Source organism: Tigriopus californicus, chromosome 10 (genome assembly GCF_007210705.1).
Source record: "Tigriopus californicus strain San Diego chromosome 10, Tcal_SD_v2.1, whole genome shotgun sequence".
In the NCBI taxonomy this organism is placed as follows: Eukaryota; Metazoa; Arthropoda; class Copepoda; order Harpacticoida; family Harpacticidae; genus Tigriopus; species Tigriopus californicus.
In genome coordinates this window covers 1522410-1550241 of record NC_081449.1, presented here as the reverse complement: position 1 = coordinate 1550241, position 27832 = coordinate 1522410, and the positions used below count along the sequence as shown (strand labels likewise).

At 38.7% G+C, this 27832-nt stretch overlaps 3 protein-coding genes across 3 annotated transcripts in view; 1 reads left to right on the top strand and 2 right to left on the bottom strand.

Moving 5' to 3' along the window:
- LOC131888357 (uncharacterized) lies at nt 1-1836 on the bottom strand. The gene is made up of 3 exons (XM_059237198.1): nt 628-1836; nt 376-542; nt 1-305 (listed from the first exon to the last, which is right to left on the bottom strand). The coding sequence occupies exons 1-3, from the start codon at nt 692-694 to the stop codon at nt 96-98; spliced, it is 444 nt and encodes a 147-aa protein (XP_059093181.1). The 5' UTR covers nt 695-1836; the 3' UTR covers nt 1-95.
- Nucleotides 1837-6237: 4401 nt separating this feature from the next.
- Nucleotides 6238-19940, bottom strand: LOC131888356 (uncharacterized). The gene is made up of 3 exons (XM_059237197.1): nt 19799-19940; nt 8596-9290; nt 6238-6574 (listed from the first exon to the last, which is right to left on the bottom strand). The coding sequence occupies exons 2-3, from the start codon at nt 9059-9061 to the stop codon at nt 6462-6464; spliced, it is 579 nt and encodes a 192-aa protein (XP_059093180.1). The 5' UTR covers nt 9062-9290; nt 19799-19940; the 3' UTR covers nt 6238-6461.
- Nucleotides 14649-27832, top strand: part of LOC131888349 (uncharacterized) — a 15097-nt gene continuing 1913 nt past the window's right edge. Inside the window, exons 1-2 of the mRNA XM_059237189.1 lie at nt 14649-14792; nt 19773-20446. Of these exons, the coding sequence (XP_059093172.1) occupies nt 19871-20446 (576 nt within the window). The 5' untranslated portion in view covers nt 14649-14792; nt 19773-19870. The remainder of the gene's footprint in view (nt 14793-19772; nt 20447-27832) is intronic.

The following is a 27832-nucleotide window of genomic DNA, read 5'->3' as shown; positions in this document are numbered from 1 at the left end:
AGGTTATTTTTTATTTGAGAATGAACTGTGGCTCCCACTGAAAAACGCTTTTCAATTTCCGATCCTTTTTTTAGGATCTCTAGTAAAAGTGTCATTCATGTGCATGAAGTAATGTTGACTGCTATTACAAAAGCGATAGCGATTAAGGAGAGCCCGGTGCCGCACGTCGTGTTGCAGAGTTCTTGACTACATTGGCATTTGATCACTTGGCGCCCATTTTCCTCTACAATGGAACACGTTGGGTCATTGTTGAGATCAGGATGTGTTCTTAACGAATGTTCGGCCTTTAGTACCCCCTCATAGTCCTAGAATGAAATATCAAATCAAATCTCCTCATTCATACGCATTTGGGAAGGGTGTTTTTTGCTCTACTACCTGGTCATTCACGTATTGACATTCTCGTTGGACGTGATCCCCATAATCCATGGAATGGATTTTCACACAAACAGGAAAGAAAGGCTGAGACGTAGGTCGCAAACAATCCACTGGGAGCTTTCGGAAGAAATCGCTGATGGTTCCAAAGCCTTCAAAACAACGGAGACCTAGGCAAAATGCACAATAATGAGGGTTACTTGCACGTTTGAATAACAAAAGTTAGGACTTCTAGGATCAAACAAACATCCTCACTGTCTGATGACGGTGCCTGAATAAACAGGGTGGTCAAGAGACAAATTGCTGTGTTCTGGTACACCATGCTTTAAAACAGCCATTCACAGGTAAAATTGAATCTTTGGCCAGGTATGAAACCGACCCTACGTAGTTCATGTCATTCAAAGGGTACTATCTGAATAGAGGCCATTGAATTGTTGGCCTTTGACCTGGGAAATGAGCACCAAATGAGAAGGGAAAGCTGGGATTTTCTAGTGAGGAAACGGAGAAAGCACCTTCGCTCTGAAACTTGACAGATTTATGCACTATGTACTTGGCTCAGGGAATGTGAACTTGGTCAAATAGCCACATTTGGAGGGAAAGCTTGGTGCCATTGCATTGGCTTGTGTATGATGGTCCGGAAACATTGTGAGTTTGTTGAAAACTGGAGGCGGATGAGCTTAAGTAAAGAGGGTCGCCTCCTCGCTGATGCTTTATCTTTACTAGACGAGCTTGTGGAAAGTCTCAAAAGAAAGTATTCCGATGAATGGGCATAAAGGTTGTTTCTTATTCTGTTTGTGGGAGCACGAGGGATAAAGACTTATTGTGCCTCTCCATAACCAAAAGAAAGATGTGTGCGTCAGATTAAACGGTCTTAACATAAATAAACCATTTCAAGGACGTGTGCTGCCGCTCGGAGAAGACTGGAACGGATTTAATACCGAGTCTTCCCCAAGAAAGGATTTGAGATACTTTTGACAAGATCTCCATTCGACCTTCACCTGTTTTACGGAATTGTTAGACGCCTTTTATTCGAAATGACTAAGCTAAGAGTCATACTTTTGGCGTATGTTATATCACAAACACTTCATAGATCAAATGAATTTATTTAGAGGTCATCTTCTGGTTTGTTTCCAAAAATGAGGTTGTACGTACAATTTCATTGTTCCACACATTGGACGTGAAAAGCGCCATCTTGCCTTCTCGGAAATACCAGTAAAAGCGAGAAGCTTTATGTTGATGGATGTTCCGGGTTCTTATTTCAGCCAATTCCTGATTTGCCCTAGTTCTTTGGAAGTTCGTCGGTATCCTCAAGGTGACCGCGAGATAAAACCGAATTGGCACAATCTTGCAAAAGTTGGTCCTTCAAACTTCTTTCACGACTGCCAAGGCAAGTTTTTGGTTTCCCAAAGAATGACATCATACCAACCAAGCATGACGAGAGGAATCTACCAGTTAGCAAACTGGTTTCCTTCCTCTTGTTCAGAAGTCGAGGCTGTCACGTCCTAAGATAGATGCACTTGAAATTCCCATTCACCAACGCCTACAAGCATTGAGTTAATCTTCAGATGGATCTTTTTTCACGAGACCCACATCTTTCCATGGCTTCCCCTCAAACTCCTCAAAACTAGCCATTCTACGTACATCGATACAAAGATAGACGTTCATCGTCTATCTTTTTGACCGACATTTTCCAGAACCGTTGGGAGACTTATGTTTTAGCAAAGACCCTATTCAAACCATCCCAGCCTTTCGAGTCGAGAAATAGCCTTGAATTTACATCAGAATTTGTTTCGTTTGATTCCGTTAGAGTTAGTCGGAAAACGTAAGTAATTGCTTGCGATGACAATAATAACGTCAAAAAAGTAAGAGTAGCAATATGAGTAGAAATAGCGACGGCAACAAACATATCGTTCAAATTGATTCAAAGACATGGCAACTTTCCTTTTGTCATTCGGCTTTTCTAAAGAGGAACTGAGGAAAAAAAATCATGTCGTTTTGTCAAATTAAACAGGGTGACTGAGCAAAACTGTCCAGGTGACCATCTAAAAGTCTTTACTTCAGATAACACTTTAATGGTCGGGTTATAAAATTCAAATATCGTAAGCCATAACAAGGATGTTTGACGACCATATGAATTCTATATCACCTCCATTGACCTTGAACACGGCCTTTCCCAATCGCTGAAGATTTGGCTTCCACTGAAACTCTCATCCCCTGGAAAGGGTGCCCAATAACTGCTATAAGCAGCCTGAAGCGAACTACAATTTGGATGAGGGGTTTGGTTGGCCGTTTCCTTAATGACAGTCAACCACAAAAAAGCGAGTGGGTCCAAATCAGGCGATGACAGGGGTCAGGAGTCCCCATGGGACCTCTAGTTTCTAACCAACATGTGTGAGAGTGCATCACACACAGACCTGTGTTGTCTCATTGTAACTTCAATTACAATAATATAAATATAATAATCTTTATTGTAATTTCATGTAATTTTAGTTGTAATTTATTGCGTTTAAACTTGCTTACATTGATTGTAATTGTAGTTAATCACATTTGGACCAATGTAATTGAACTCTTACAGTTATTAATTACAATTACATTCTCTCCCACTTGACACGCTCCTAAGCACTAACTTATCAGTAATCCTTCTGTAAACAGTACATCGTCGTTTGTTACATAAACTTTTATTTCCTACGTTTTTCTCCGCAGTTTTGATACGCTTTAGACATACTTCGTCCAATTCCATTGGCTTTGGCGAACCCCTGATACCAAATTGACAGTTGTTCAACAAGGCATTTTCTAAAAATACTGAATGCAGACAATTTTCTTGGCATTTCCATATACAAACGTAGCATGACTAGAGGTCAGGAAATGACTGTTTTCAAAATAATTCTCAAGAATACGTGGCGTTGCCTGAAAAACCCAATAGCACCAAAAGTAAATCCTATCAAAGCCACACAACAATTTCATAGAAACCTTGAGGATACATTGCAAGCAAGAACGGCAAAACAATTTTAATACGGGGTTCTTAAAACATTCGTGAATGATTTGAATTTTTTTGTACGAGAGGAAATGGAAATGTGATTGAAAGTAATTCAATTACAATCGAAAAGTAATTGTAATTTCGAAGTAAGTGTAAGTTCGAAAATGAAGTAATTGTCATAAATCAACCTTTCAGACCCATGTTTTTGCAATTGTTTTTAATTACATTTATAAAGTAATTGACACAGGTCTGATCATCCTGTTACCAGGCAAGATTTATGGCAGGGTAAGCGGCCTTAACCAAGGCAGAATTGTAAATCGCTTCGTGTTGTTGTAGGTAGGGTGGGCGTTGGTTTTCTCCCCCAATCAAAAGAAGGATGGCCGCATTTTCTTTCAGTTGGACTGGAAGATACCAGGGAACATAGCTTGTTGTGTCGGGTGGTCTAGGGCAATCTTCTAACATCACCCTATTGGTTGGCCGATTTATTTTTCTCGGCTTTCGAACCTGGTCTACATCGAAGGTTTTTTTCTGACTGAAAGCCTTCCCCAAACTTAGATTCCTTGTCATGTATTAGAAGATGAAATTGCTTATGAACAGTCTGAACTCCCTTTCATTATTGCAAAAGCCAAATGGCGTGTGAGTGCTAAGTTAGTTGGAATGTTCTGAAATGGATGCCAGCAATCCTGGCTACGGTCCCTTAATGAAATAGACGTTCACCGAATCTTCGATCCTTGGCCTTTTTACCACTTGCTTACTCGTTTCTGGTGACAGAACTTCGTTTGAATTTTGGCTTCGGTCATTTTTCTTTATTTTGTAATCCAGTTTTGCAACGAAATTTAGAATTGAAAACTGATATTTCGGCTCGGAAACTGTATATTGTATATTATATATAGTATATTATATATACTGTATATTATTCAAATTCCAAGTGGTGCAAAACGAAAAGCTAGTAATGTGTCCTAACCAGGAAGCCCATTGAAATTGGAAATCAAGAATGGTTACATTGTTTTCATTTCGGACAATGGGAATGTAATAAAAAACTTGCTTGAGAGAGGGAAACATGTTTTCATTATGTTGTAATTGAAAGGCCTAAAAGGTCCGATGTTTGATTTTACCTAATAATAATACATAAGTAAACTTCCAGATATACTCTGAAGGCAAGTTTCTTTTTTGAAGTTTTCCTAATCTGGAGAGGAATCGCAATCCGCTTAAAGTATTCTTTTTTTAATAATGCTCAATCGTTAGGCAATACATGCATTTTTTATATTTTTTTCTTGCCAAAATTTAGCGCATCTAACTATAATGTATCTCTTCATATCATCTTTATATTCATCTTCACGGAGTGCACCAATATCAGACCAATATAGAAATATTGCCAAAACGCCAACAAGTAAGGAAAATTATATGAGTGAAAGTCGTCAATTGGGACAAACTTTTAGAACGTAGTTCGTTCTTATTATGTTGAAATTGAAAGAGACCAGGGTCTTAAAGCAATTAGCTTCAAAGCCAATTAACGAAATGCATTTTATGGTCGTTAAGTATGATCAAGGCCTCATATTCGTGATAGACAGTTGTAGGAGAAGGCAAATGAGTTGGTTCCCAAACAAATATTAAAATCTCGAAAATGGCTACTTAACACAAAACAGCTCAAAGTCTTGTCCCGTCATGCATCATTTGATTCACGGAAATAATTTGTATCAAATTCTAGCGTGACGAAAATGCCAAATCTGCCATTAACATGGACAGCTGACTGATTTTTGGTAGAAAAAAATGCCCAAAAGTGTGGCAACAAACAGGGAGGAGACGTGGAGTAGCTGTTAGCGCATTTTCCTATTATGAGGAGGTCCCCGGTTCGATATTCCTCTCCGACCCTTTTCCTAGGAAACTCTTTGATGCCAACCACACCCACAGATGGAGAACCAATCTGATATGGACTACCATATCGTAACAATGTTTTAGAATTTGCCATTCTTTTCGTTGTTTTGTTTTTGATCTAATGCTTTGAAGCGTTGGATTTGAAGTAAACATACAATTTAGTTATCCAAACGGTAGTTTAATGGATTGTACCCTTCATCCTTCATTGTGCCTGGAAGATTTCAATTTAAAATCATACATGCAAATATTTGGCCCTTCATAGAAAATTAACCTCGGCTTATTCTAAAAATAAAAGAGGCGTGCACTCACACAGTATACTTGAACTTGCTATTGACGCAAAAAACAATAATTTATGCAAATAAACGAATAAATTAAACAGAAACCCAAGTTAATCAATTTTACCAATACATCAATGTTGTTGTGGCATTAGCAAAGCTATAATTTGATCATTTACATACTCATTAAATAAAATAAAAAATACTACACAAATACAACTTTTTTGATGGAAAAACTTTTTTGTGACCAATTCCGATTAAGGGAAGGGTGGGCGCTCAAAATTAAAAGTACCATTGAGGTGAAAATGTCATTTTGCCTTCACATGCTCCCCCTAAGATGCCATCTGGCAGTTATGATTATAAAAGGTATTATGATATGACGCTAGTATCCTCACACTCTCCAAACATAGTGATTACATAGATGATCCAATTTTCCTACCATGTCACTGCATTTCAATTTTTATCCACTCGCATTGCACAAATTTCATTGGTTCGAGTAAATTATTGAATCCAATCAAACATGCTATCACATCCTTCTCATTTCGATCAATGGGAATGCTATAAAAACTTGCTTTAAAGAGGGGAACATTATTTCAAGAGTACCACCTCTTTTGTAGAAATGCAATAGAAAGAAGTTTCCACCGCAAGAAGAGCCAAGAACTTTCATAAAAAGTTCTCATAGAATACTTAAGCTCGTCCAAATTTGGTTATCTAGCAGACGTCTACGTGTCAAATGGTTCTCAAAATGGGTTGGTTGATCAGACAAGTGGCCGTCAATAAAGCCAACATGGTTAAGTGAAACAAACCACTTCACTATCCTTTATCATAATCAAGAAATTGATCGATAGATCAGAAAGGCAAGCAAAGTACGTAGTAGTTTAATATCACTTGGAATATCAAAAGGCCATAATAAATGGATTGCTCTTCAGGAGTGATGGAGTGGAAAGCGGCTACAAAGGTGGCTACGAAGGTGGTTGAGCCGTGGTTCGTCTCAGTTCTTCTTCCTCCTTGAGAACTTGCGGATGCAACCGATTGAACAAATCCACCACCACAGCCCATTGATACAACAGGATCCCTGGAAGGAACAAGGGAGAGACAGAGAGCTAAACAATCGAACCAACCAAGCAACCAACAAAGGACCAGCCACGAGCTCACGCCCACTTGTTGCCAAGGAAAATGATCATTTCTATGCAACTTGGCAGTTTTGGGAGGAATGAGTCACTCACTGTGGAAATAAAGAGTGCAACTTCCCTCTTCAAACTTCCATTCCATGCCCAATTGGAGTTCAGTGGGCTATCTATGCAACAAGCTTGATGGTTTATAATGTAACATCCATCACAACTTTGATTTGGGACTGGAAGTTAAAAATGTATGTCGTTGGGTCTTTTTCGTGCACATTTTTTGTGCTTTTGGGGGCGTTCACTATCTCTTAAACTCAAGTCAAGTATAGATGAGATTAGCCGATAACTTTACAATGAGCAAATATTTTCGAACCATTAGCACGGGGGATTAATCTTTGACTCTTTTATATAGTACTATAAGTATATATTTTTTACAGTCAAATAAAAAAAAGCGTGTCTATAATCTTCTATCTTTATGCCCTTGAAGTCGACTTCATTCCCTTACCACTCATGCTTTTTTCGGCACTTTATCTTCGAGGGCAGACCTCGTCGAGAGGCCTAGATCGGTATGGAGGACATGTTCAATTGTACCATATGAGGACCAATTTCTGACTGAATGGCTTTGATATTGTTGTTCTGTACGAATTGGCCAGGAGATCAACTTTGACGATGTGCTCCTTGGTTCTCCTCGATCCTTCAATGCCCATGATGTCTGTGATGGTCTTCAGTGGTATTACGACCTTCATGAAATATTTTTGGAGCCTAAACACTACAGCTCGAGTAGGGGCAAGTGCCCCATCCTTCATGGCGTATGAAATAGATTTCTCCTCCTTGTGCACATAGGGCTCTTTGGTGCCTCGATGATCCGAAATCCAGGACTTGAAAAAATCCGGAGGGTTAAGCGAACGATGTCGACTTCAACGGCAAAAAGAAGGTTGTAGACGCGTGTTTTTGGCTTTGACTGTAAAAGTGAAATTTAATGCAAAAGAGTCAAAGATATATCCCCTGAGCTTATATTTCGAAAATACTTGTTTATTCTAAAGATAGAGGCCTAGCCTCAGGTCAATTTGATTCGCGCGTCGCAGTTCACGTTTTACACATTGTTTCCAAAGGAAATTTATTTTGATCAGTTTTTAACCCTTCGTTCGGAACTTTTTCCAACTGATTTCTTTGCGTCGAAAGTTCGATGCTAATGTCAAACACTACATCTCAAAGGTAATGATTCCTTTTAACGGTTCGTGGTCATTGCGAAATATAAGTTCGAAAAAGATGACACACAATTTAATCAATCCTTACCTTGGGAAAGGATATGATTTATTTCAAGGCAAAAATGTTTGACAATCAATTACCATTCCCCTAATAAGAAACTATTCATCAACCACTGGAATATCAGTAGGGACAGTAATTTAGCATTTTGGAAAAGAAGGAACTCTATACATTTGCCTTTAATTGAGACGGAACAAGGATTGCTATAATTACATATTTTGATTTTAAGCTTGACCGAACAACTTAAAGCACACAATATAACTCTTCACAGAATGAACGAACTAGAGCTCATCTGGCAATCAATCAAAAGAAGAGGGTAAGCTCATTCAAATTTTGTAGCGTTATGTCTGAGACTAATATGTGCTCATAAGTTGTTATATGGAGCTATGAACCTTGAGTGGCATAACCTTTGACACACTCATTCGATTGAGTTAAAGTTTGAGATATCTAGATGTAGCGACTCAGGGTCATTTTTATTTAAAACAAGCCCAATTAGTTCCCGCTAGGTCACTCCTAAATGTCAGTTCTCGATCCTAGCATCCCCATGCTCCACGATTATTGAACTGCATTTATGAGTGCAACATTTTCTACGCAAATAATTGCATTTGATAGAATCATAGATTTGCATTGTAATGATCAAACGATGAATTGCCATTAGCTGCGAATACCACATGCTTTAACCCCCTTAAAACAATCGCAAATTTCGTACCCGTCACAATGATGGTCCATGGTGTGTAAAATCTCGAACTTTTCGAGACTTCCTCGGAAGTGGGCATTCCAACTTGAATCAAAAACTTGAAGGCAAAAGCCAAAGTAGTCACCCACATGATGCCAAATGTGACAAGAAATGGAACCAGGAGCCATCGCTTCTGCACCATGAGACCCACCACCAGATCCACACAAGATAATAATCCCATGATCCCAAACACCAAGGCCGCTATCACTAAAGATTTTTGGTGGAACACGGCAGAACTTGAGCCCCGGTTCAAATCAAGGCCACTGACGATGATCAATGATATGGATAAAATGGCCATGAGAAAGGCCACCAGAAACCCACTGGCCTTGGGCTGACAGCACGGGAAGTAGTCAAAAAATATCATGTTTTTTGGGATCTGTGATTGTAGCCCCGTTATGTTCAATAGGAACGGGAATTCTTGTTGTGTTTGGGCCTCCATGTGATGGTTCACTTTTGTTTGAGTCCAACCCAGGTCTTGGAGAAAGCACAAGATATTACATTTTGGTTTTTTGCACCTATTATTTATATACACTTCACACGTTGGACTTGGGACCCTAAAGCCTGAGTTGTTGTACTCGCTTTTTTCTTGGATTATTCAAATGTTTATGTCGGACGATTTGGAACAACAGCAAACGTTTCCATTCTCCGTAGGGATGAACTTCGGTAAGCTGGAAATCGATGAACGAAAGCTGAGTCGCCTAAACACCAACGCATTATTGGTTGCTAAATTATTCATAAAGCCTTTCTCCTTATTAAACCTATAGCTTATAACTAAGAGCCCATTTTTGTCCAGTTAAGGCCCACCCAATGTTGGGCATCTGTGAAAAACCGAAGCGGAGATCCCCCCTAAATTTCAAACAAAATTGGTGCTTAAGAATTAATTTGTCAAAGGCGAAGTAGGTTTTTTGATGTCTTAACTCGGAGTTTGGTGCTCGGACGTTATCCAGTATGAAAATAAGGTGACCGGAGTGGTGAGTAGATGACCATTCTAAGTAACGTCCAAGCCTTTATTTCGAGGTTAGAGCATTTTGAAAACGGGCTTTCTGTCCCGATAAGAATGATTTTTTGTGACGTCACCAAGCTTTTTTGTCAAAAACATAAGTTGAAGTAAGATATTGTTGAACGTTTTTGGTATGAAGCTCAAAATTAATCGTTGAGTTTGGAATAACCTTCCAACTAAGATTTGGTGCCCAAAAACTGTTAAGGCTCTTTTACCTGACATTTTTGCCTCTTTGTACCAATTTTAGGGCCTAAACATCTTAATCGTTCCTTATTATGAATATGCTCTGTCTATAAAAGAGTTGTCTGTGGCGCCGCCAATTGTTGAATTTGTCTTGAATAACCAGGTACGTTTGACAACAGTTGTAATCTTGCACATTTTTTCAGGCAAAAAAACACGAGCCGTCTATTGGAGTAATGGCCTAAATGGCTTTCAATAGGCCACTTCATCTCCTCTTTCCGAAGTCAGCTTACAGGGTGCTTCAGAAAGAGCAATTGGCGTTGAGCACGAACAGCGCTTGGTTGGAATCGGTTAAGATTGAAAACATGTCCTCTTGTATCTTTAAAAATTGAAAAGCTCCAATCACGAGTCATTTTCATAATGAGTATTAATACCGGGCCGCTCTTTGTGGCAATAGCATTTAAATTATTTAATTTACGTGACAGTTTTATTAAGTTTTCATGCCCATTGAATGTTCAGTCATGCGTTGTTAAATTTGAATGAATGCAACTTTTCAGTATGAGGTGCTCTGTTTCTTTTGAAACAGCTTGTATTCCGATAGATTTTGTGTGCTTTTTCTCACAACACATTTGATAAGGATGTGGTCAACTGTTCTATCGCATTAAGTTTCGCCTCAATACTTTTGGACGCCCGGAGGACATTTGTCAACCCTCATTCTTTGATGTATTGAGCCACTAACGATCAAAAGTGGGCATCGGTAGGCAAAAACTTAAGATTCTTATTGCGTTACTCCCAAAGCTAACTTCAGTAGGGTCGAAACTGTTACATTTATAGCAATAGATGTTAAACTCTAATCGTATCATCGTCAATTTTTCTATTTGACACAAATTTCAAAATTTCTTTGTCGGGCAAATATCATGACGCAATTTCAAAGCTGACAGCTTGCACTAGGAATACACCTTCACTTTTTAAACAAAATTAAAGGTATGTGAACATTCAAAATCAAAGGATGTCTCGCTTCAGATTAAAAAAAATGTGTTGTATTATTAGCAAAAACAACTAGCGCTGTCAATCTATGATCAACGTTGGACGATTTAATTCGTATCTTTAGAAGTGTTTCTTCCCATCACTGGCTTTTTGTGGGTCTTAAGGTATCAAGATCTTGTTCCACATATCGTTCCCTGAACTGTTCCAGGGAAAAAGTGCATTTGAATCATGTAGTGGAGGAAAATTTTCAACTTGGTATTCTGGTTGCAAATAAAAAAGTTATCAATCAGAGAGTCCGGTGTTTTTACTGAAACTTTCAAGCTTTTGAGATGCTGCAAATACTTGGACAAAGTGGATAGGAGAGTAGATTGAATGGATGTTGGTTTTCTTTCGTCTTCTTTTTGGGTTGTGGAACATTAGAACTTATCCTTAGAACCTTCGATTTTCTCTCATTAGCCTTTCTCTTTAGTCTTTTCTCGTCATCAGTTCAAGGTTAAAGACATTTTTTGCCAATACCCGATGAGCTCAATAATGAAGTTAATACTTTAAGGACCTTCTAGACAATTATGGATGCTCAGCTCCATTTTTCCGACCCAACCAATAATGAGAGATATTTGTCATGGTCGACTTGCCTTCTCTTTAACAAGAGATTCTGAGTGTTCTCAACGGAAAATGAAGGCCCGGGCAGGAAAATTGGGGTCCTTTTTAAAGAAAATAAAAACTTTTCTCGAGGCTCTCAGGCTGCAACTTCGCTATGACACAAGGCATAAATAGGACTGTGTCAGTTTCAAAGTTTCCAAGAAGTGGAAATACTCACTCTATTTCCAATGCTTTCATTTTCAAAATTAGCCCCCTTTTACACTTCACTTGAGTGTTGCCACTTGTTTTCAATGAATTCTCAGAAAGATAAAAAATCCATTATCGGAACGAGGCTGACCTTGGATAATCCTGTGCGTCATTAGGCTGCCTCAGGGTGAAATTTATGTTTTCAGTCTATTGGAATATTCTGTTATCGGCATTTCCTTCCTGACAGAGATAGGAATATAGTCCAATACCATTGCAACTTGAAATTCAACTTAGGTAGCGACTCTGAAGGCTTTTAGTCGGTGAGGGTTTGCAGTACATCTTCATTGATTCAAAGAAAAGTGACCCCAAGATCTTTAGGAGACATTTTCTAAACGAGATAGGCTTAGTTTCTATTACGTCAAGAAGGTCAGAAATATTGAAGCCGTCGAACTATTTCCAGGGGCAATTGAGAAGCAAGTACAACTCAATGTGGATAACCATTCATGAAAGAGATGAAAGCGTCACCCCTTTTTCCAAAAAAATGGACCCTTTACAGGGTGTTGGATAAAAACAGCTCTGATTTATAAATTCTCTAACTTGACACGGACCAGTAATGAGTAGTAAGGTTGACCTATTTTATCATTAAGTGTCGGAATGACGGTTTTAACATATCATAACTCGAAGAACTAAGGATCAATGGAGTATTGTTGATTCCGTGAGTCCTCCTGGCTTACCGGTAGCAAGTTTCAGTATAACAAATATAAATCAGAAGCGTGAAACCGGCCATTTTTGCTTAAACACCCTTTATTTTGACACTGAAGCTCTGAAAGGTCTTTTTTCCACTTCAACGGACTCGCTGCGATTGCTTTGATGACGCATTCAATCACTTTTAACGAGAAACATCAAATCATTTTCCCTTTCTGCCCAACGTCAAGCGCATAAGTATAAACGTTATAAAGATTGCATTTAAGCGGGATCAAAACAAAGTGTTGCATGCCAATCAACAAAAAAACTTCATCAAATTGATTCATGTCATTTATTAAGATACCGAAAAAAGTCTTTAAAACCGTTGTTTCCGTTCGCTTTAAATTACTTCGCATTTGGTTTCTTTCAATTTTGTATGTACTACAAATTGCGCAAAGGTCGATGAATTCAATCGTATGAGTAGCTAAAAAATGGAGGAAAGTTCATTTTGATTGCCAAGGGCCACATCCCATGAATGGGTCTCTTGTGGTATCATAGTAATTGTTGTAGAGCGTGCCTTTGTCCAAAATGTTGGTAATCCTTTTGTGATCATTAAATGTATGACACTCCTCGACAATGGTTTTTTTGACTAGCCAATCAAAGTTACCCCGAAAAAAAACTCTAGCCAATAAAAAAAAGTTTTTCATGGTATGGTCAGATCTTCTCGAGAATCCTTGAAAATTGTCAGCTTTGAGTACTGTCAAGATAGACTTTTTTCTTTTGAAACAATCTTCATTATAGCTTCTGAATTCCATTACTGCTCATGTTGTATTTTATAAATAAGCCAAACATGCAACCTAACCTAATTCCCGGCAATTAATCCCCTTGTGGATCGATATTCCATCTATTGGTTGCTCCATCGTTGTACTTAACAGCTACAGCCGATCATGTTTTTTGAGCGTTCTTATGGAAACCATTCTTATTCATTAACTTGATTTAAACCCAGCCAACAAGTCCGAAAGCATTCCATCCCCTTGGTCCATTCTGGGATCGATGACTTTCGAATTCATCAAGTCCCAAGGGATCCTAGATGTCTTCAAAAAAAAGCTGGGCTGCTGTCCTAATTCCTCTAAGTTGGCCTTCACAAGGGATCTTAATACTCTGAGAAACCTTTAAGAAGCATGTTGTTAACGTACTCCAACCACACACAACATCCTCTTGCCCCATTATGGTTACTTCTTGGCCTTTGAATGGCCTCTTTTAGCCAGAAATCCAACTTGAGAAGATGGACTAAGGTTACTCACCTCTTTGAAGGTTCTTGCATTCATGTTCATTGCACTGGAATTTTTGTTATATTTCAGTATGATGTTGTGAATGGTTTCATACTTTACAGCACTTCGGTGACAGTGCCTGAGCTTTCTTTAGAACCGAATGAAAAAGCAGACAAGAATTCCTGGCTTGAGCAAAAAAAGATTCCTTATCAACGGAAAGTGAGTATGTTAATCAATAATAAGTGTTCGTTAATTCTAAAAGTTGTTGTTACCAAAAACAGCCAATTGCAAACTTGTCGGTTGGGGTGCAAATATTGTGAGTAAATCATTAGTTGCGTTGGGTAATCGTGGGAAACATGTCATCCGTCAGCGGCAATGCTATTAAGCCAAGTTATGATTGAAGCCTCATCTCGGCCTCAAGTTGAGTGGTACATCGTAACCTACCCATCATGGTCCCCAATCTTTCCATTTCATATTTTTGCTCGCTTTTGTGGCCGCCTTTGGTGCTGGAATTGGGCTTCCCAAAAAAACCGCTAGGAACAAGTTACTTCTATCAGGGATGGCACGGAACTTGACACCATGATTATTCAAAACATCGATGTTGAAAGTCGATTGAACCAAGGTTGAAAGTACTTGACTTTCATATTCTTTCGTGTTATCTTTGAGAAATTGATTAAATTAAGATATCCAAAGTTGATGATGTCACAGATCCCATAAATAGAGACCATGTGGCCTTTTCTATTATCTTCATGTTGGCTAGATCCGCGGTCCCCATAATGACAAAAATAACAAAGACCGGTAAGGAGGGTTCTTTTGATTGAAAACGAGGAACCCAGCGTGAGGTTGGGACCTTCTGCTTGGAGAAGTGAGCCGCTCACTCATTAACCAGGCCCTTATTTTGTTAGGCCTCTCCTCCATCTGTGTCGTTTGACGTGCCATAAATCATCTCGCGTGATAGAAAAAAAAATGGGGGCCCTAACCTGGATCTAGCGACCTAGAGCGGTTGATTCAGAAGTGAGAAGCGTCGGGAGACGCAAATCGAGTCCGGCCTTTGGAAAGGCAACAACATGAATGAGAAAAAAGGGCGCAAGAGAGCGAAAGAGAAATGAGGCTCCCTCAGGTCTCGCTCCCCTTCCCCATCCAATCTTGCTCAGTTTCGTCGAAGGGATCGCCGAAAGTGGTTTGACATCTTTGAAGGTCGGTGGTGGTCGCCCAGGAAATGTCAAGTGTTGTCCCAAGATGGTTCCAACATCAAGTTCAAGGTGAGCCAAAGTCAAATTTGAGATGCTTATTTTTTAGAATTGCAACAATCCAATTCGTTCGGTTTAACTTTCGAACGCTTGAAACGAATGACGTTCTCTCATACAAAGACAGGTTTATTTACTGTATAATGCATTTTTTTCCCCGACGGAACAAATTAGTAGATTAGCCTAGTAGTGAGGTGTTCTAATTCAAGGCAAGAAATATGGCCAGATCCATTTCAAACTTTACTTCAAAGAGAAAAATCTTGTGCTTTGTTAGCAACTTCATGCAGGGTGGTGCAAAAGAAATGCAACACCTGATTGCCAATAGAATAAATTTTCATTTGAAAGTCGTATCAACTCACGCTTAGTGACAAACTGTATGTTTGATCAATGAGCAGGCTTACGACTTGCTTAAAGGTTTACGATTGTCAATTCGATGCTCATGTTTTAAACCAGTCACATCAATGCTCATTTTGGAAAGAAGGCCATTCTATGCTCAAGCATTCTGATTTTCAAATGCAAAAGGGCCATAAAAAACAACCTCATATGCGAATTAAAGTTCAGTTTGCACTTGGATTGGGCCCTGTTCCCTTCATGGCATTGGTAACGATTTTCTGAATGCTCCCTGTAGTTGCCACTCTCCCAGCATTGTCATAAATGACAAGTGCTTGAGCTTTTATTGGCATACCATGTGTCGCGTTTCTTCAGTTTAGAATCCGTGAGTCACAAAGGTAACCAAACTCCTCTTCACAGGCTTTCATTTTAACATCAAGGGTCAGAATGACTATTTGATTAAAGACCCCTCTCTCTCTCTCATTTTGTCAGTCAGTCAGTGTCTTGGTGCGAATGAGTTCAAGTCTTACCATTCACGATGAAGCGAGTCTCTTGGAAGTTTGACGTCAGTCGAAGCACCTTTGATGGCATTTCTTTGAATGTCAAATCACTTTTTAGGTGGCCGACATATTAAGAAGCCAACCTTCACTAAATAGACGTAAGTCGTTTGGGAGAAAGCCCCCAAGACACCCGTCCCTCCCAAAGCCCAAATACGAGCACATTCCCGGACGACATCTGTCGTTGACAAAACAGGTTTCTAATTAATTTGGAGGCAAATATTTCCTGTCCACATCTTGGTCCGATTTCCACCGAAAAAGTTAGCCAGATTGGCAGTGAGTCGTCGGAAAAAGAAAGTTGGTATGGATCGGGTTACCATCCGAACGGGCGATTTTGCAAGATCGTTCAAAACTTTGTGCTTCTCACGCTAAAAACTGCTTTCCAACTGGGAAGTATTAGCAAATTGCTTCGCCATGTGCTCAAAATCTTCTTCAATAGACTTGAAAGTCGTTGGGCACCTCTTGAACAAGCCCGGCAAATGATGTGTCGAAAGGATGATGGATTCATTTTCATGAGAGCGTGACTCCAAAGCCTTTGATTTTAGCCTTCAAGATACCAACAATAGGCCTATGGGGCTTCCACTCAGAAACATATGCTATTGAGGACATAAACTCTAACATGTTGGAAATAAGAACCGATATCTTTCATTGAAAGCATCGTACCTAATACTTATATCCATTCATGAATCTGTATCAAAATGATATTTGCCTCGAAAACCGCAAAATCGTTGTCGAGGCAATGCTTGACAAGTGTTTTTGAGCGAATTAGAGCAGAAAATCGATTTTTCCCTTAACTGTTTTGTTCAGTTTTGATATGGTGTTTTAGCCTCGCAAAAAAGCTCCTTTTGTATATCAAATGTAATAAGAACATATGTTTCAATTGGTTACCAGACGTAAAGTAATGATAATGATTTCCAAGGATTAAGTGAGATACATTGAAAGCAATTCTTGAATGTTCAAAGATAACGATGTAACATGAAGATGGATACAACAATGATTTTAAGCTCTTTTTTTTATTTTCCGCATTTTTTACAATCCCGTTCAGGAATTCCAGAAGAAAAAGAGATGCGTATAATAAGGATCTATTATCTAAGGCAATATTGGCATGCAATTGGCACGGAAAATCCTCATTAGCTTTTGAAGTCCTCTTGTCGCCACTAAATTACCTCTTTAGGCAAATTTTCAACAATTTGAGCGCTATTTGAAGTACTTTGATTTCATTCACAAAAATAAGTGGACCATCTCCAGCTGTGATTTTTCTTAGTCATCTTGTACTGCAATTTTTTTTCATGGTGAATAGACTTCCTAGAACCCCTGCATGCTGTATGTTCCTTATTGGTTGGTTCTCTAACTTTTAAAAGCTTACTATTCGTCTTGATGTATTCATCTCAATTGGTCTTTCATGTTTAAGTGTCTTTTTTCAAAGTACATCACTCCTAGCTAAGAAGCCATCATTGTTCTTTTTCATTTTGCCTCGTGCTTAAAATTTTAATTGTGTATTCATCTATTGATGGAACTGTAAAATAGGAAAGTGTACATTCTTCAGTACATATGTTCAAAGTTACCTGCTGTCGATGCTTTTTCTTCATAAAATGGCCATATTCTAAAATAGAAAATGCTCTCTTAGATGTTGTTCAATCAAAATCAATTGGGATTGGGAAAGAAATTTAAAATTCTAAAATGGTCCACATCGTCACTTCAGGATCTTAAGGGAATTGTCTTGCAATCCGCTGGTCATTTTTCATCTTCATTGGCGTTAATGTCTTTGTTCGTACCATCCATATTTACTAATGCTGACGTGTGTTCCAAAATGTTTTTATCATTTTGGCCAAGTCTTTGGCCTCATTTTGTGAGCAACCTGGATAATCATTAAATTTCCAAACTTAATTTCATCATTGCCAAGCTAAAATGGTCTGGAAACAAGAAGATTAACAGAGCTTCAAGAACAAAGTGGCAATGTCCAGGGCACACAAAATTGATGAGCTCCCTTTGTCTTATGGTTGTTATGGCTCCACCTAACGATGAAATTATAGAAGCTCTTTATAGTTTTGGTCATTTGAATGCTAAGCAAGTATCTTTCCTCATTTTTGTGCTCAGTGCTCAGCTTTTGTGCACAATCATTTTTCATGATAGTCAAGATTGATCATTTAGCTTTAAGACCACCAGTTTTCACGATTACCTCCACAATTGCAGTTGGCAGCGACTACTGTAGGACTCATTGTTGAATTAGTGTGGTCTACAATCATTTGAATGCTAATGGATCGAACATACGTTAGAATGACTTCCAAACTTGGAAAAAGTATGTGTCAAATGTTGGTGTGGTATTAACCTGTAATAGAAGTAATTACATTGTTTACTCTTCCCCGCCTAGTTATTCTTATGTGCTTATAAGGTGAACATGAAACGAATAACGAATCCATGCTTTCAGTGTTATCGTAAAGGAATGACAAAACATAACTAAAATTGCTTTGAGGACGGTCGGAGCCAAGTCCCCAACGGGATTTTAACCCTTGACGTAAGCCAACCGAGATAAAAAGAGGAAAATAACCTCCATTCACAAGATTCCCGCAGGGAAATGGTTGGGGGAAAACGGGTAAAGGAAACATTTGGGTGGGATGACATGTCTTGATGATGTACGTTCGCTAGGGACAGCACACTCAGGGGCATTTTGACTCAGACGAATTGTACGTGCCAGCACTATTATTGTGTGTTTCCGGAAAATTATTACCTTTCTCTTGAATAGCAGATAGTAGTTCCAGGAACCTGATTAGGGTCCTTCTTCACAATCCAATGTCCAATCAAGCCAGACTTTACGAGACAAATTTTGAAAGATAGTTTTAATGAAAAGGATATTTAAGTATTCAATTAGTAACAAACTATGTGAACATCTTTAGTTTGGATAAACTCACAGAAGGTCTTTGAGGTTCGACAAGATATAGCAGGAGCCAATTCAAGCTTAAAGTCGATTTTTATTCGCAATAATCCTCTTAGGCTTCGATCACAACCTGAAGTGTCTTGGAATCAAAAAAGCTACCGTCACGAACACTCTTCCTTTCAGAAAGACCCTTGAAGTGATAGGCCTTCGTATCATGAACATTGAACTGACAAGAATGTTCGTTTATAAGGATTTCAAGTCGGATAATTGCCCAATTATGTACCGTTAAGCTCGAGTTGATGTGACACAATGAGATGTTCCAATTCTTTTGAGACACCTTGTACTTTGAGTACTAAACCGAACAATTTTCCATTCAGTGATGGTTCATCTCGAATCGTTACTCTTTTGTCATTTCAAGAAGGGCGGGCGGGAAGCCTCGAATTTCAAGAAGACGGATTCCATCTGAGAAACCTTTTCTAAACCCCCTTTTCGGACAAAGCTTGTAGTGTCAGTTACACATGCTTTTAGTCTATCACCTGGTTGCAATATATTTGCATAATGACACAGAAAGTCACTTCAAAATGAATTAATCTTCAAGATTTCCGCATGTTATTGTGTTGGAAAATCTATTGAGTGTCCAAATTCGGAACTAATAAGAAAGTTCTCATTGAGAGTCGTGTTGAATTATTTCATCCATCCATTTCTGGAGAATCAACAGGACGGAGACATCAATCACATAATGAAATGTAATCTGACATTAGAGGAGCTTCTCGTTACCTTCCTGTTTTGTCATATCATGTGCCATTTAAATTTGTCATTGCATGTGAATGCGGATAGTTACTAAAAGTTGTTAAGTCGGTAGGGGCTCATCATTCAAGGCGTGAATGAACCACAACGTTAATGTCAACGGAAATGTGAAAGCAATAATTTCAAATTAGGGAATGAAGCCACGTTCACGGAGGGAGATAAAAAGCCTCAATGAGAGGCTTCAATCTGGACCTGAAAAGTCAAAACCAGTACTTTCAACAACCACCACACCCAATCTACATTTCAAAAATTGTACCCTCCCCGTCTACCAATTAGTGTTTACCTGATCAATTGCTAGCTCCAAAAGGAAATATTTCTCACTTGATATCACCGATTTGAATATCTTTTTAAAAAGGCACATTCTGTATGTTCAGTATGATTTGAATCTCGATCTAAATGATTAATTGTAAACGCATTATTTTACAGGGCTCGTCATGGCCAGTGATGCCCACCTTTAGGCTTGATAAAAAAAAGGCAAAAGGCGACTTATTACAACGGAAATTCCTCTCCCATCGAAGAGTGACATGGCCAACATGACATCCGCTTTCCCGATTCATTCGCTCAACATCACATCTTACGCATCTTTTAATGGATCTCATTTATATCCATTAGAATTCCAGCACAGTTTTACCACTTTCACCACCTTTACCACGACTCCCGCATCAGCTGACGAGGGAATTCAGGGTCTCTCGTCAACGTCGACCTCTGACTCTCTACAATGCCCTACTTTCACCAAGGAGGACTCCGAGTTCAAGGTGGCATTCTCGTTTTGGGTGGAGGGCGTGATTCAGGTCATTCTGGCAGGTTTTGGCATCCTGGGGAATATTCTATCCTGTTTTGTACTAACCCGGAAGGAGATGAGGAACTCGTTCAATCTGTTATTGGTCACACTGGCCACCTTTGACACGTGTTATCTGATTGGCGCCATTCTTGAGAGTCTGCGGAAGAGCTTTCACTCGGCATCTGATGTGCACATCTTGATGTTTCCTTATTTCCTGTACCCATTGTATCAGACCTCGATGGCGGGCAGCATCTTCATGACGGTAGCGATTGCGTTTGAGCGATATTCCGCCGTTCACCTGCCTGTCAACTACAGTCAGGTAATTCAATCTTGTTTCATTCAATGTCACATTCAATTGATCCATTGTATGATAGAGGATCCTATGTCGAGGCTCCAAGGCATCGCATGTCAAAACTGGGATAAGGATCAGCATGTCATACTGGGAGTTGAACAAATAGGTAAAACACGGCTTGAAGCAAAGAACCAAAACTCGTCTTTTTCCTCGTCGAAGGATACCTTGAATGAGTAGATGGAGAAGTATCGATGTTTGATAATGTGGGTCATTCTTAATCAGATCGAACTGATTCCAAGAAACGCAAACGTAGTACACTATTTAGAAAAAACAAATTGTAGCATCTTAGGAGAGCTCAAGAAACGTTTAGTTCGTTCTACATATTCTTACTCGCCTAGACATTTCCTAAAAATGGAGCTTGTACTTAAACAACATGAATGCATTTCGTAGATGCTTGAACATTTCATACCATAGCCTTAAGGGCCACTTACCATCCCAAGTTATTATGAGGGTATCGAACTCGTTGAACAGATTCTCAAATGAAGTCCTTATGAAGATTGCAAATGCTTGGAATGCGTGCTCGGAGGTAATCAATGGCAATAACGAAGGCTTTCAATCTAAGAGAGGTCATATTTTGCCATTTAATGACATTTTGGCCCAGCTACGTGCAGGACAAGATGAGTAAGTATTCCTTGGTAATTGAACAATTCTGATTTACTTGTTCCTTCAACAGTTTGTCAATTGCATACTCGATTTGAGAACAACAGTCATTTTTTTGCTGTTCACACGTTAAAAGCGATGTGGTTCTGCAATTGATCAATTCTATCTTGTTCTTGTCAATTTCTTTTCTTCAATTTTTGAAGAAATATTTTGCAGTTTATCGCGCAATCGGCAAATCATCCCATAGTTTTCTGAATCATTATCATGATTGATCGTCATTTGGAGATTAATCGTAGGATCAATGACGCACTAAATAAGCTGAAAGTTTGAAAAACGAAACCACCGTCTTTATCATCGATTTTGATACGTCTTTGCAAATATTCAATAAGCTTTGTTCATCAAACAAATGCGACTAAAAGTTTGCTCAATGTTCATATGGGAGAAAATGGTGCTTACTGCGGTCTTAGACCAAGGACAGGATATTAGATTCGTATCCGGACATGTCAACAAAAGAGGCACTTGCACCTCAATTAATGCCACGTATTTGGACCAGAAACGTGCTCTTTTATCCTCTCGGTTGTATCCTTGATATCAATCTCTTCAGTTAGACCGAAGGAAACACCATGCCATATTTTCAGAAGGAAAAGCATATTTTATCGGGAATATAGATACGTTGCTTAGAGCAAATTGTTGTTCAGTAATTGTCAAAAATATCGGTGTTTTTTTAACATCATCTTTACGGCGATTGGGAAAGAACACTTAAATTTCAGCTTTTTGATTAGACTGTAATTTCCATCAGACATAATGCAATTAAGAATAATTGTACTTTCCTATCATGTCCTTGAGAGAATTAGAGACTGTAATCATTCATCCATAAGCATTTGCTCCAAAATGAATATCATTATTAACGCCATTATCAAGAAACTCACGGGGCTCAATTGGGGCTCTTTAGCAATGAAAAGACAGAATTTGTACCTTCGAAACTTCACGACCAATGAAGTGACCGAGAGGTTAGCTTGGTCGGCCACTTTTTCATGCACAAGCTTTCGGTTCGCTACCATGTTTGGACGAGGAAAATCGTAATGTAGTATTCGAAAAATGCTCAGAAGTACAAAAAGAATACATGGCACGAAAAGTTTAGAAGTTTTCCTATCTTTAACATAATACGGTAAGTGAGGGTCAAATGATGGCTCATCGATCACCAAGCTCTGAAACATTAGTATACACGGGGAGTTCGTTTGCAGTCAAAAGAAGGTAAAATAATAGAGTGGATCTCATTCCTTTCCTTGCCCCGAAATCAAAACCAAAGTTTGGCAAATTTGCAATACAACTAATGTACATACTGCTGTAAATATCAAGCTCATTACTTTTGTTCCACCTGAGAGAGCCCATAAATGTTCAAAGGCTGAGCTTAAAGGAGTGAATTTGGAAGCAAACCGGACCTTCATAAAATTATCTCGAAGCTTGTTGGTTCGAAACTTTGTGAGTAAAGATGAATATGTATTCCTCAAGACCCATTATTTAGGTACAAAATATGAAAGATCTCCCTCTCTGGGGGAAACATCTCTATGGCCAATACCAGATGGAATATGATGCCTTTGTTGCAAAGGCCTTGTGCATATGGTGGAAATCATTTGTTCCAAGAACGAAGCGGATGATGAGGGCAATCTTTTTCATTTGATTCAAGCTGTTACCACTTAAGCAAAGTAGCTTAGATCCTTTCATGCTTGGAAAATGAGATATGGCTCACTTTCGAAGATGGTAAATCCACAGAAATGTATTTTGGACAGATTTTCACGAACAATTTCGGGACCTACTAGATAAATCTACCAAATGTACAGAGGCCAATCGAGCTCTTCGTTTTGATGCCAAGACAAGGCTGAAAACCCGAAAAGCCACTGGCAAGGACGTGATTGCGTCCTGAGTCGACAAAAAATTACATTGCTGTGTTCGGTTAGAATAAGTTCTGCCATGAATTTTCGTTCCTCAATGGTCCTGAACTCCCTTCCTAAGAGATTGGCATATCATTTTGCACAGGAATTTCTGAATTTTCTGTCCAACGCGTATGAAAGTGTATCATCCTGCTGCCAGACGTAGTATCTGACAGGGTAAGAGGCCTTAACCAAGGTAAAAGGGTGTATCTCAAAACAAGAACAGTGGCATACTCTATCCGTCGGACCTGAAGGTCGCTCTGAGAGTTTCTTTTCTTATAAACCTGCCCAGTCGTGAAGATTTTGCAAGGCTCAAGGCCTTCTCCTAACTCGGATTATGTCTCCAGCACCGGAGGATGAAATTATATCTGAACAACTTCTTTAATATCTCTGATATTACAACAGTCAAAAGGTGTCTGTAAGTCTCTATATATGACTTCAGGCTAATATCATCATTGATTGCTATCTGGATAGAAATGTGCCTGAACACCCCAAACTCACTTGAAGTTCAATTTATGCTGCTGTTGGTGTTGTCGTTGATTTTGGCCTTGATGTTGTTGAGGAACGCGGTTGACCTCTTTTGGGTTTGGTGCTCTGGTTGACTTGGTTTTTGATTGAAATATTGGATCCCTTGCATTTTTGCTTCTTGCTCACTCTTCTTTGGTCACGGAAATACGTCTAGTGCATTGAATTGTTGCGTTTTTTTCAGCAAAAAAACCAGCTGTTTCGATCATAATTTATTTTGACTCACGATTTGACGGGGAAATGAAATTTTGTAAACCGGACGTTTTTGCTTAGCCACACTGTATACAGAGGAGATACCTTCGTTCAAAAAGCAGAAGCAAAAACCCGTGGCAAAAATCTGACATTGGGGCATTAAACTAAAGAGGAAAAATGACCATTCGAATGTATGGATGTCTATCAGTCCTTGAAGACTTTTTTTGGCAACGTACATATGAAGGCAATTTTATAGGATGGATTCCTTATGAGTAGGATCGGCCAAAACTTGCATCTTGAAAATTGTGCAAACTTTGCAAACAAAACTTGAATATCCAGACTTTTCTGCAAATTGTTGCATCTCCAAACTTTGCAATTTTATTAGCAATACTTGACACTCTTTTTGCACTTTATTATACAATTTCAGCCATTCCAGCATAAGAAAACATACACATCTTGGTAATATATAAAATTTCTCATAGATTTAGGTTAATTTTGGTATTAAAACCGTGAAAAGGAAGTTTTCCTAATTTTTTTCGAACAATCCTTTTGACATAGAAGTACTAAATAGCTTGCAGATATATTCCCGACCGCCTCCCTAAATATTCTATCCATCTCTTTAATATTGATCTGCCTCTCTTTTATCATTGCAATTGTTTGGTGATACACTATGTTAAAGGTAGGGACGAAGTTTTGTTTGTGTAACGTACTTCTCCTTTCAAAATCATACACATCCAAACATTCTTGTATAGGTTATGGGTTATGGAATAAATGGTAAGAAGATGAATGATTAATTTTGGAATTATTTGCCCTCTATCAAGGTGAATAAATTTGAAAACAAGGTAACTTCATGTATATCATGTATTGAAACTTAATTTAATAACAAAATATGTCTGTAATAGTCTCACTCTGACATTATCAATATGCTGGTGCTGAACTCAAAATTCTTTTTATCATGCAATATTGAAGATATGCAAGGTGCTGGTCTAGTCGATCAGTCTAAGCGGCAGGGGGGGACAAGGCAAGAATCTTCTCCCCACTTAACACGGGTTCAAGTTATGGTGTAAGAGGTTATTGAGACAGAATGTCCTTTTCATCTACACATTTTTATTTGAGATAGCCAAAAATAGCTCGTACAGACCTCTAGAACGTGTCGTTGCCAATGTTTGTGCAAACTGAGATGATTTTTTATGCAAGGTTTTTTGTCAATAAAGACGATATTTATCTGCAAGTTTTGGTCGGGCCTACTCACGAGGTTCTTGAGTTCAAGTCGGTAAGCTGGAAACCCGATCAATTTAACTTGCCTGTGTAGGGGACTGACGGCAAAATGGGAAAAGACACTTTCCATCACCATTTTCCAAATAGCCAGGGGAAGGGCAATACCCTTGGCTCATGCCCTTTGGTGATTGGACATTTTTGGAACGACCTTGGACCAACAAGAACGAAGTAGAAAGTCAAGAATGAAGAGCATCCCATCATAACCAATTTTGTGAGCTTGGCATTCCCCATCGAAGGATTGAAGTATTGTGCATACACCTCAAGCATGCTCCAACTTTTAGACTTACATAGTTGTGTAAACTTTCTAATCCGCTTTTCATATCTGCCAAGTTTGAGCGGCTCTTTTCTCATTTTTGGGCAGCAATGTCTTTGGTATAAATGTTGCTCTCTTCATCGTTTACCAATATATTGATGCGGATGCTTACAAACACGCATAGCAGATTGTTTTTTTGATAATTGAATTGGCTTCTCAACGAGTATCAAAGCTTTTCTGCTAAGTGTTTTTCGTTGCCAATTATCTCACTGCCGTGCATCTAGGTTCTCAATTTGTTAAATCAAAACTCAAAGTGACCATACTTTACTTTACGTTTGGAACAAAATAAGCATCTCTTAAAAAAGGTCTCAATTACGATTTAGTCGAGTACAAGCTCACCGTCATTTGGTGCGTTCAAATTCATTCATGTTACAACAAACACTCGAAAAATGATCACAATGGTCAATGTCATGGATTCCAACAACAAGTAGGAGGTGGGTGATTCATTGAGCTTCATTCAAAGTTTGAAATACTTGGGACTACACGCATTTGAAGTCAAAACTATTATTACTTGCCCAAGTTTTAAGACCTGATTTGTTGTTTTCGATTATGGTCCAAGCATGAGCTTCTATGGGGTCCACATCTCATTCAATTATTTTTTGCGAACTTCCTTATCGTTACTAAAAATGCATTCATTTTACTTGATCTTACATTCTTACAATATTTGATCCACTAACCAATTAGAGTTGGCAGATCTGGCTGCTCTTGAATATAGGGTATTTTTCAAAATTTCAACCCTTTAAACTGAAAGCTTTTGTTGAAGAAATGATCCTCTGGAATTGTTTCCGGTCTCACCAAGCCTGGACTGTGTATGCGATGGGGATTGTCTTTGAACATTTAGTTATGCGATTCTAAAATAAAAGTTCCGAATTCTCATTCGAGCAAGAAATGGAGATGATGTCATCACAATTTTTGGGGGGTTGTCATTAGAACTTAAAGTAAAAGATTGTTTTTTGTTAAGGGATTGCATTATATTTCCAGGTCATCTGTTATTGAAGGGAATTGTTCAACTAACAATGTAACTTATTGAAAGCAACATTCTTATTCATTGACATCCACAGAACATATTTTAAAGTTTAAAAAGCATTTTTGGGCTTAGTTTTGCGGTTTACAGTTTCCTATTTTTGTAAAAAAAATATAACTGGAGGAATGTTTGTCTAATCTGATGGCTGGTATTTTTATTGTTTTGTTTTACCTTCATTGTTTTGAAAATTAAGCCAGTGACCTCCCAAAAAATGGTGATCGCCGTTGCTTAAGTGTCCAATAGGCTTGTTTTAATACTTTGGATGACACCTAAAAATATATTAGAAGTAAATCGCGACCCAACGTCATGTTGCCAAACCACCAAAATGTGTTCAAAACAAAGTCTCAGCTGGTTTCGTAGGAGGGATACTTCTTTCCTAAAACTTCTACACTGTACCTTTCCCGGAGGCATTTTCAGTTTGATTGTGGTCCTTGGAAGTTTACACCCAAGGGAGTTGCTTTCATTTTGAGAAAGTATTGAAAGAACCTATCATATATGATACATATCTGCTATGCATTCCTTCTTGCAGACACACTGTTGCCAAAAGCACTATTTAATTGAAGCGCTCAGTTAGCAAAAAAAAAGAACCAATAAAGACATTGTCCAAAATTGTTAGAGATCCGAGGTCCTAAATAGACAGCAAAGGATTCGGAAAATGTATGCTCTGTAAATACCCATGAGCATTCAAGAATGCCTTGAGCCTGGAATGGACAATGCACAAACTGGGTAAATGACTTGGGAAAAGTATTGGTAGATTTCGACAGTCTTAGAAAATCAATATGGCGTGGATACTTTAGGCACACATATTAGTGATTGTTAAAGAGCCCGAGAATTTTTACAATGAGACAGCAGCCATGCTTGGTTTAACCTTTGAAATTGTATAATTTCAGAGCCTCGGCCATCATATTTTGCCTTTTAAAGTTTTTATTGCGAGATTCTTTTTCTCATTGGATCACAATAGTTTTTACAATCTGTTCAATTTTACATATATGCTGTCCCATTTAGGGTTCAGGGTCCGCCATTCGAGGCGATGATCCACTGCAGGGGAAGGGGAGACCTAGGATCGAACCTATGAACCCGAGCATAGCTCGGTCAGGCGTTAATCAACTGCGCTACAACCATCTCCCCATATGAAAATAAACTAGAATGATATAAAGGGAACCGTAGCTCTAATCTAAGGTTTGCAAGAAATACCCTAGCGTACCCTCCACTGGCCAAAAATAGCGTTTCGATAAATTTTTAGCCCATAGTTTTATGTTCAGTCCGGGAGACTTTTTTTTATCTTCCAAGCCCGTTGGTTCTCTGCCAAGTCCAAGTTGATATTTCAAGAACATAATTTTAAGGTAACAGTGTATTTAAAGTGATTTACGGTCTAAAATTTCACCAAAGTTTGCCCTTGTTGCCCCGACCAACTCTTGGCGATGTCCTGTTTGAGAATATGTTCGAAATCCTTATCACCGAGAAACTGAATAGGTTATTTTAACATTCTG